General features: G+C 55.6%; 1 protein-coding gene and 1 long non-coding RNA gene across 2 annotated transcripts in view; both read right to left on the bottom strand.

Moving 5' to 3' along the window:
- The window catches only part of SRRM3 (serine/arginine repetitive matrix 3), a 53,946-nt gene that overhangs the window by 4,488 nt on the left and 39,294 nt on the right, over positions 1 to 10,164 (bottom strand). The window contains exon 12 of the mRNA XM_040266702.1: positions 6 to 199. Coding sequence (XP_040122636.1) covers positions 6 to 199 — 194 coding nt within the window. The remainder of the gene's footprint in view (positions 1 to 5; positions 200 to 10,164) is intronic.
- On the bottom strand, positions 1,090 to 6,432 carry LOC120878860. Its single transcript, XR_005724637.1, has 2 exons — positions 5,722 to 6,432; positions 1,090 to 1,185 (listed from the first exon to the last, which is right to left on the bottom strand). It is a non-coding gene; the product is annotated as an uncharacterized LOC120878860 (long non-coding RNA).

Genomic DNA, 10,164 nt, shown 5'->3' with positions numbered 1-10,164 from the left:
CGGACGCCGAGGACCGCGATCGCCGCCTCCGCCGCCGCCGCCGCCGCCGCCGCCTGGCCGCCCCGCCCGCCGCGCGGCCTCCTCTGCCTCGCGACGACGGCGCCGAGCGCGGGCTCGGGCTCTCCTTCCCCCGCGCGGGCGGCGTGGCTGCGCCGGCATCAGCCTGGTCGCGGGCCCTGGGCGAGGGCGAGCTGGGCTTCTGACGGGGAGAGAGGCAGAGAGGGCACAGAGCGGGGTGGAGAGGGGACAGGGCGGGGGCGAGAGGGGCGGGCAGAGACGGGGCAGAGACGGAGAGTCCAGAGGGGGGCAGACAGAGCCGAGCAGAGAGGAAAGAGACGGGGAAGAGGTTAGCGCAGCAGAGAGAAAGAAGAGGACAGACGGAGAGGGCAGATCCAGAGGAGGAACCAGAGAGGGCGCAGGGGGAGAGAGCGGGCGGGTGGGGTGGGGGGAGAGAAGGAGAGGGGGCTTTCACCGGGCCCGGGCCGGGGGCCTGCCAGTCCCGGAGCATCGCACACACGGTTCCCCGCGCCTGCCCTGCCTCTGCCTCTCCTGATTGTCCACCTTCTGGCCTCAACAGTGCAGCTCATGCAAGGTTCTCGGCATGCAAAACACAAGAGGGACGGAGCGGTGGGGGCTGGGGAGGGGGCTGACAGGGAGGGGCATCCAGGACGGGCACGGGGGGGGGGGGGGCTGGCATTGCCCCCGCCCCTCGACGGGATGGAGGATCCCGGCAGAGAGAAGAGAGAGGGCGGGCACCGGGGAGGCCGGGCCAGGGCCAGCCCACCAGGCCAGGCTGCCCAGCGCGTGGGGGTGGGTGGGGGTGGGGTGGGGTGGGGGGGCACACGGCACACAGATGGGGTGGGGGCGGGGCGGGACAACTGAACTCAAAACTGAACCGAAGAAAGGGAGGAAAAACAGAAATTAAAAAAAAAATCCACAAATGTCATTAGATACCAAAAATCAAACCAATGTCTGAACTCCTGGGGAACTGACATTTTTCTGTTAACATTTTTTTTTCTTTCTTTGTTTTCCGACCCTGCAGAGATCTGTGGAGCTGTCAGTAGCACCCGACTGTCTTTCTGTTTCTCTCTTTTCTTTTCCTTTCTTTTTCTTTTTTTTTTTAAGTTCTGATTTTTTAAGTCCCTCTTGGTTAACGTCCACTTACCAATAAAGTGGCACTTCCTCCTTTAGTAGGTAAGATGTGTAAGAGAAGGGAAAAGTGTGGTAGCGTAAGTTCATCATTAGATTCACAAAAATGCAAGAGAGATAGAGAGAGAGAGAGAAAAACGCAACCACCCCATTCTAGGCCGGGAGGAGGCCACGCCGCCTCTGGAGGAAGGATGGGCAGCGCCTGGCTCCTTGGGCCTGCGCCCAGGGGTCACCTCTGGAGCAGCCACTGGATAGAGATGTGGAATGTTTTTTCCAAAAGTGGACTCAGGACACAAGGATCGGGCTACGGAAAACCGGAAAGGGCCCTGGCTGGGAAGCAGGGCTCTGAGAGCCTGCCACTACTGACCTCACTGAGTGACCTTGGCCAAGTCGCTTGCCCAATCTGGGCCTCAGTTTCCCATCCACAAAATGACAGGGCCAGACTTTGCTTCTGGCTGTCCCTTCCAGAGCAAATGTTCCAGGATTCCCTGACTCCCCTTTCCATCCCCCTCCCTCCGCAGAACTGACCCTTCCTCCTGTCCTTGGGCTTCGGGCCAGTAACAGTTGATTGTCCTTGTCTGTGAGTCTGTCTGTCCCTCATTCCTCCCCATCCCTCAGTCACCAGCACCAACTTGACTCTGAGCACCTTCAGGGCCAATTTGGTGTAGGAGTCAGCTTTGTAACCTCGTTTTTTTTTTTTTTTTTTTCTGTACCACACTGAGCAGCATGTGGGATCTTAATCCCACAACCAGGGATCAAACCCGCACCCTGTGCGTTGGAAGTGCAGGATCTTAACTACTTAACCAGGGAGGTCCCCTGTAACCTCAGTTTTTAATCACAGAACTTGGCATCTAATAGGGCCTCGATATGAGTTACTGAGGAAGGAAGTCAGGCCCCTACATGGGCCAGGGCCCAGCCAGGGAGTCCTGGGAAAGGGGCAGGCTCTGGGCCAAGCTCCTTTGGCAGCCTCTTTGGAAGAAAAAGCAAAACCAGCTGCCATGTCTCAGGGCACCTTGCTGCCAGGGACGGGAAGGAGTGTGACTTCCTTGGTATGGTCCTGGGTACTTCCGGATGGAGGCAGTGTCGAGGGTTGGGGCTGTCAAGACCTCTCTGTGCAAGCATGAACCCATCGGCCAAGAAGTTAGCCCCGCTTGGGGCAGGGTGTAGCTAGCTCGTGATTGGTGGGTGCAGCAGTCAGCGAACACCAGCCATAGCGGGGAGAGCAACTGTTCAAAGCCCAGTGGGCCATGAAGCCCAGAGCCTGTGTTTAGAGCAGAGGCAGGCATAGGCAGGCATAGGCAGGCAGAGTGAATATCACTGGGGACTGGGGTGCCCCTTGAGCACCCTGACCTTCCTTATCACCAGCTCGCCTCTGCTGGGAGAGATGGAGACTGGGAGTGTTCGGCCATGGCCCCTCTGAAATGGCAGTCCACTCTCAGTAGACATCACCAGGAGACCTTCGTCTCTTCTAACACCGACCCCCTCCACCCCAGCGCCCAAGCTCCCAGAACTAGGTTCTGTTATCCAGCATCCTTTTCCTTCCAGAGGAGGCAAATGAGAACGACGTCTCCAGGATCCTAACCACTAAGGTCCAGGCCCCTGGACCAGACCCCAGCATGGATCTGGATGCCTTCCGCTTAGCATGTCTTGAAGTCCAAGCTCTTCCCCATTTCCCTCTCACCTCCTTCAAGGCAAATGGCTGCCAGAGCCCAAGATGATACTAACTGGCAAGGTGGAACACCTTGGGATTAGCTCTGATTTGAGTTCGCTACGAAGCCTTAAGGAAGTGATCAACTCTGAGAACCTCAGTTTCTCTGTTGGTATTGCGGGGGATAAGTGGATCTTTGCTTGGTAGGCCTCTACAGGGCTTGAGAGGTTCTCTTCAGAGGTCAACTGACTCATGGTCCCTTTATAGATGAATAGGGTCGGAGCAGGGCAGGAAGGCCTGGGGCCCCATGAGGTATCACCCAAGTGCCCAGATGGAGGAGGATATGAGGAAGGCTGTGATGGACAGGGTAGCAGATAGCACCTCCCTGGGGAGACTTCTAGAGCCTGTCTCACCCTGATCCACCCATGCCTCCAGAAGCTGAGGATAAAGAATCACCCTGATCCTGCCAGAGGGTAAGCCTCATCTCCAGCTGGGCTCTCATTCTTCCCAGGAGTCTAGGGACATCCAAGTCCAGACACCATGGAACTTCATAGCTGGACAGAACTGGTGGCCAAGGACCTCCAAACATCTCCAGGAGCCTGCTCTTAGGGACTCTTGTCCCTTCCTGCCTCTTTCCCCTTCACTTTCTTTCCCACAGCATGGCTGCTGCTGCTGCTGAGTCGCTTCAGTCGTGTCCAACTCTGTGCAGCCCCATAGATGGCAGCCCACCAGGCTCCGCTGTCCCTGGGATTTTCCAGGCAACAGCATGGCTAATTCCTATCAGTCCTCTACCCTAGCTCAAGGCCGCTCCCTCCAGGAAGCCTCTCTTGATCCTCACCCTGAGTTGGGTACTCTCCTCTATGATCCCACAGATCCTTGTTCCTTCCCTCGGTGTGGACTGAGCCAGGCTGTGCCAGGGCTGGGGGTACCATGACCAGCAGGAACTAGCTCCTTATCCATGGTTCATCTCTTCCCTCGCATTGTTCTGAGTGATCTTTGTCATTCCTCCAGCCTGGCAGGTGGGGGCTGTGAACCCAGGTCTGCCTGCCTCTCCCTGGCATGGACACCCAGATGGGGCCCGGCATGGAGGAGGATCAGCAGGTGCTGGCTTAGTGCGTGCATGCAGGAATGAAGGACCTCACCTGCCTCTGAGCCTTGCTCTCAGGAGCCTCTCTGCCCCTTGGTACCACTTGCTACTTGCCATCTTTTGCTTAGTATGCAAGACATTTGTGGGGGAAAGACAAGAATAGTAAGGGAGAGGGCGCTCACCTGATCTTGGTATCCTTTAGGACAAGAACAAGTGAGCATCTGAAACCATTACCCCCTCTAACTCAGCATCTGAAAATCTCATTTCAGGAGCCCTGGTCACACCGGGAGATGGCGATGAACAGGGAGGCCTGGCGTGCTGCGATTCATGGGGTCGCAAAGAGTCAGACACGACTGAGCGACTGAACTGAACTGAACTGGTCACATTGGATACTCCTCGAAGGTGAGGCCTCCACTCTCCCGTGAGGCTGGGACAGAGTCTCCTCCAGCGGAACAACAGTGCTTTCTCCCTCCCTGAGCAGTTTCCTTCTCTGCCCTCCAGCACCACCCAGGAATGAGGGATGCTCTGGTGGGTGACCTCCCCAGGACCTACCTTTGGGGCCAACATGGGGGTGGGAAGGAGAGGGTGAATAGGCAGCCTTTCTCTTGTCAAAAGCTCAGGATGGAGCCCCGCTGAGGCCTCCCAAGGGCTGTGATATCCAACTTCTGCAGCGCCTCCCAGGTGGGAGAGGAAACAGTGTCAAGGGCAGGTATGGGGAGGGGAGGCCCCTGAGGACCAACTGCTGATGTGTATCCTCCGTGCCTGCATGTGCACTGAGCTGGGAGTCCCAGGTCCCCGGATCGAGGCCTAGCTCTGCCTCAGCATCCTGGGGGGACCCTGGCCCCTGCTGACTGTCCCTTCTGGACCATCTGCACTGGGCGCTGCATTTAGCTCAAACCTGGAAGAATGGAAGGACACTGGGGATTGAGGGAGCCCCGGTCTGGTTGGGTTTGGGTCCAGGCAGCGGGCGGGTGAGCTGAGTGTCATCCTCTCCATCTCTCAGATTGCCCCACAGAGACTTTGCCAAGCAGCCATCCTACTGTGTACTTCCGGCAACTGTTCCTGGCCAGCTGGCGTTGCCCCTGAAGTTCAACTACCATTTAACACCTGAAAGGTACATCAGGGAGGCAGTTCAGCCCTGATGCCAGCTACCACCCCAGAGTCTGTGGCTCCCTGCTAAAGCTCCACCTGCCGCCAGGGCAGGACCGAAGGGGCCCAGCAGGGCCTGGAGGGTGGGACAGAGCTGTTTCCTTAGGACTGACCTCAGCCAGAACTTCTTCCAGGATCTGGAGGCCAACAGGCCCAGCACAGACCCCCTCCAACATTGCTTACTGCCCAGGGTGGCTCAGGGGATGGGCAGGGTGAAGGGTCAGGGGCTTAACAGCTACTCCAGAAAACAGAAATCAAGTTGGCTCGACCGCAGCATACAATTCAGGAAGGGAACACAAACTCAGAATGCTAAACCACACAGAAATGCATTCGGACAACAAATGAGAAAGAGAGAGGGCCATGAGGGAGGGGCTGGGGGCGGGATGGAGAAGAAGAAGGGGAAGGTGGGAAAGGAGGGTAGAATGAACCAGAAAAGCTGGGGGGGCGGGGGTGGAAAGTCAAGAAAACTAAACGACAAACCAGGAAACACAGCTTTGCAGCTCATTTGGAGAAAATGCAAGTTACAAATGAGTAGTCACTAAAAGAAAGAAAGAAAATGGGAGGGGAGAAAAACCAACCAGAGCGAGATCGAGAGATTGAGAGAGAAAGAAAACCACATTCAAACCAAGCAGAGTGGCGGGGCTTATCTGGAGATGGGAGCGGCGCACAGCGGAGCCGGAATACCTACCTTCTCAGTGGTCAGGGACAGGAATGCAATAATAAAAGAGAAAAGAAGGTCTCCGCATTGGGAATGCAGAATCCGGGAAGACAGAGACGCTAAGCTGTGCTCCCACTCTGAATCGCACGGGGCAGCCTTGCGGCTTTCGGTCTAGTCCCAGGGATGGGAGTGAGATCCTGCCCAGCCATTTCTGTTTGCCTTTTTTTTTTTTTAACCCACACACTCCAAGAGTCAACCTTTCCTTAACTCTTTAAACAACAGAAAACCTCCAGAGGGCATGCAGGAAGCAGCTGATGGGAACAGAACCACAGCACGGGTGAAGGAGGGGCTGGCAGCGTATGGGGAGAGAGGCCCAAGTCAGGGGCGAGAGGTGGTGAGGAAGAGACAGAGAGACACACATAGAGACAGACAGACCAAGAGACACAGAGAAACAAGGGCAGAAGGAAACACAGACAGAGGGGGGAAGACAGAGGGGAAGGTGGACCCAGACAGAAGAGAAAAGCTGGTTAAACAAGGCCAATCGGAGTGGACTGGTGGGGTGAAAGGGATCAGGCATTTAAAAGGGAAGGCAACCACAGACTCAATTTGGAGGACTGGCTCAGCCTCAACTCCCCTTTACCCCTGGCTTCAGTATCATTTTTGTTGGCCCTGGTAGCTCAGACGGTAAAGTGTCTGTCTACAATGCGGGAGACCTGGGTCCGATCCCTGGATCGGGAAGATCTGCTGCAGAAGGAAATGGCAATCCACTCCAGTACTATTGCCTGGAAAATCCCATGGACAGAGGAGCCTGGTAGGCTGCAGTCCCTGGGGTCACAAAGAGTCGGACAGGACTGAGTGACTTCACTTTCACTTTCAGTATCATTTTACCAAAATTCATCCCTTCTGTCTTCTGGCTTCATCCTGGAAGAAATGCCAGGGTGTCCCTTCCTATCCTGACTGCCCCCCTACAGCTGTGGTCACTGCTCTTTCCTGGGGGTGGGGGGCGGGTAGGGTGGGACGGGGAGGCTGAGATGAGGCAGGTTGGGAAGATCCACGGGCACCTTTTTTGGAGTCACTCTAGGCCACCCATTGGATGATGAGACTTGAGCCTGAGGCAGAGGCCAGAGAGAGCCCGGGGGCCTTGCTCCCCAAGTCCTCTGCCATCCTCACCAAACAGCAAGGCTTCCTTCAACACTTTCGACACTAGGGGCAGGTGCAGCTGAGGCAGGGGACCCTGCTGCTTAAGGCTGCAAAACCTGCAGCCTGTGTGTTGCAGAGGGCAGAGCTAGCAGGTATGTTCTTGGGGGTGGAGGGAGGCAGGTGAGATGGGATGGAAGGATTTGTCCCGTGAGGTCATCTTCCTTGTCTGTCCCACATAGCTTGCTTTGAGTCACTCCCTTCCCTTTCTGTGCCTGTTCATTTCCCCACATGTATGGGAACTGTGGGGGCGTGGGGCTCTGTGGCTCTCTGAGGCAGCAATCATGTAGAACTGGGCTGTGTAATGTTGGGCCCCCCCATAGCCTGATTTTGGTGCAGGCAGGCTCCCGTGCTGGGGAGCTGAGAGAGCTGGAAGCCAGCCTTGACACCTGTTGGGATCCCCAGGGAGGGAAGCAGGAGCTGAGACACCCAGCAGCCACCTCCCACATCCTCCTCCCCTTGCTCAAGGCTCCTTGGAGTGGGTTTTCTATTGACAATCCTCCCACATCTTGGCTGTGCCTGGGAGTCTTGAGGTTAGAAGGCTGCAGTCTCCTTTTGGATCAACCTCTAAAAAGCAGTGTGACCTTGAGCTGGTCACTTGACCTCTCTGAGTTGCAGGGAACAATAAACAGCAGAACCCAGAAATCCCTCTGGGGCTCAGCTCTGCCCTGGAATGGGACAACTAAGAGATGTGTCAGGAGCTAGCACTCAGTCCAGCCCAGGATGGACTTTTTCTTTTGCCTGAGAGTATCTGGCTTTGCATCCCTCACCTGAATTAAACTCTATCGTGCATCTTCAGCTCCCTGCTCCAGGGCCTCCTAAGGATCTGAGACCTGGAAGGAATGGAACTGAGAAAGTTCAGGGCTCTGGGAAGCAATGGATGATGACCTCTTGCCTTCCCTGTGTTTCTCAGCTTCTCAGCAAGGTTCCTTATAGACTGAGACATGGACACACCATCTTTTGTTAATTTAAAAGCTGAAGCAGTTCCAGCTTATGCCCTGAGGTGGAGGGGAGGGCTGGCTGGTACCCAGGGTTTGGCAGGAGCTGTTGGTACTGGAGTCTTTTTTTTTTTTTTTTAGGAGTTATCTTCCCTTTTAAATCCTGATTACAAAGGAAAAAAAATATAGATATGTATATGACTAATGTTCACTTGAGATTCAAAAACCATCTCTGCATTAGAAGGAGCAATCCCCACAGTAACACACACAAAAGCAAAATTCTAGAACAACATAGAAGATAGAGGAAAAAAACCCTGAGAGATGCTTTGCATTTCTGTACGTTACAAAATGAAAAAAAAGAAAGGAAATACGAAGAAAAACAAAATAACAGGAAAAATTACATAAACTTCCCCACCCTCTCCCCTTGCCGGCTAAACAAGAAATGGAATCACAGTATTACCACGTTTCAAATGGGAGGCTAAAAAAAAAACAAACAAAAACATAGACGGGGTTAAAAAACGATGAGCTTTTTCTTTTCCCATTTGTTTCTCTCTCTTTTTTTTTTAAAGGTAGCATCCAAGAATACCACCCCACCCTCTGGTACTTTTTCCCAAAGACATTTTTGGTTACTGGCCAAAGTCTGTGACCCCAGAGCCCACCTCACCTCCCTGGAATGAGAACCATGTCATTTCACTCCTCTGAAAGGATGTGCAGGCAAGAGGGGGTGAGGTTCGGGTGAGAGGCCTGGGATGTTCCGGAAGTCCCAGACCTCCTAGGATGCAAGGGGTAGAGAGGATCTGGGGGGCATGCTTGGCGGGAAGAGTAACAAAGTGTTGTCTTCTAGAAAACTCCCAGGGCAGTGCCAACTTCCATGTTTGTTAGGAAGACAGGACTGGGGTACTGCAGAGGCTTCCTCCCCACGGCCGGAAGCTAGGCGGCCTTCCCTGATTGCCCTCTCCTGGGATTTTACTTAATTGGCCATTATGTCTGCGCAGGCCCTGGGCCCTTGCTGGCTGTTGTTTGGGCCTCCAGGGTGGGGGAGGCGGAAGGCCCTGATGGAGAGAACCTGCATTTCTGCGCTTGTCAGAAGATAGGAAGTTTCCTGGAGAAGGTGTCTGAGGCGCTGTGCTAATCCAGCTCTGTGCCCATGGGGTTGGGGATGGGGACGCTCTATGGGGTTTGCCCAAGTTGGACATCTCCTCTGTGGCCTGTGGCACCAGTCCCTGTCCTGGCCGCCCTCAGCTACCTCTGTGAGCCCTCTCCCCCGACCAAGACAGACCCAGGGACACAGGAGTGATCCTCCCCACGTAGCCCAGTGAGGCTCTTCGGAGCCCAGGAGCCTGGCACCCTGTCCAGGTGGGACGGTTTCAAGACAGGGGATGTCCTTAAATAAAAATGATCTTGAGACTCAGAGCCCTTTGTCAGCTGCCCTTGGCTTTCCTCGCGGAGGCCATAGGAGTAAGGGTGTTTGAGAAAAGAAAAGGAGTGAAAGGAAACAGCCAAAAATCAAAATGAAACTGACCAACACGTACATGTTTGCTGCTGAGACCTGAGGTCTGGGGAGGGACAGCCCCCACCCCCACTGAGGCTCCTAGGGGTAGCCTGCAGGTCTAGGGGGGACCTGCTGGCCTACCCACCCCAAGTCCCCTGTGCCCATCCAGTGCCCCTGCCAGCACTGCAGTCCCCTTCTCCCTGGGGGGGGGGGGGCTCCACCCTGGACTCTAAGAGGGGCAGACAAAAGGGGATGTGGGCCTCTGGAGGGACCTGGGAGAGCCTCCCACCCTGGCCCAGTCCATCCACCCAGAAAAGGCTTCTTCATCAGTTACCACACAGCCCCATGGGTCTCCCGGAGTCTGTGCACCTCCTAGAAGTTGGGTGGGGACAGCACCTCTGAGGGAGACGTGTGTGGGGAGGTGCCTTAGGAAGGATGGGCCGAGGGAAGTGAAGCTGCAGGTTTGAGACCCTCGTCTAAGCAATGCCCTCGAAAGGACAGGTTTCCCTGGAGCAGGGACTGCAGAAATGCAAGGGGACAGACGGGGGAGGGATCTGAGAGAGGGAGAGGGGCTGTGAGGGGCTGAGGAAGGAAGGGCTCTCCAGAGGGGGAAAGGACTCGGTGGGGAGAGGGAGGCTGGGGCGCCAATGACGCCCGAGGGGGGCGGGGCGGTCCTGACTCTTGAACCTTGTATCCCAACTGCGACCCCTACCACAGCCCACGCCCCCTCCTACCCCACATACGCCTGCGGGAAGCGGGGCCGAAGGCCTGGGTTCCTTTTCAGCTCTTTACCCAACTGGCTGATGCCCCAGTGGTCAACCTGCTCTGGCCTTCAGTGTGCCAAGG

This window comes from Oryx dammah, unplaced genomic scaffold (assembly GCF_014754425.2).
Source record: "Oryx dammah isolate SB20612 unplaced genomic scaffold, SCBI_Odam_1.1 HiC_scaffold_2, whole genome shotgun sequence".
Lineage (NCBI taxonomy): Eukaryota > Metazoa > Chordata > Mammalia > Artiodactyla > Bovidae > Oryx > Oryx dammah.
This window is presented reverse-complemented; position numbering and strand designations above follow the sequence as displayed.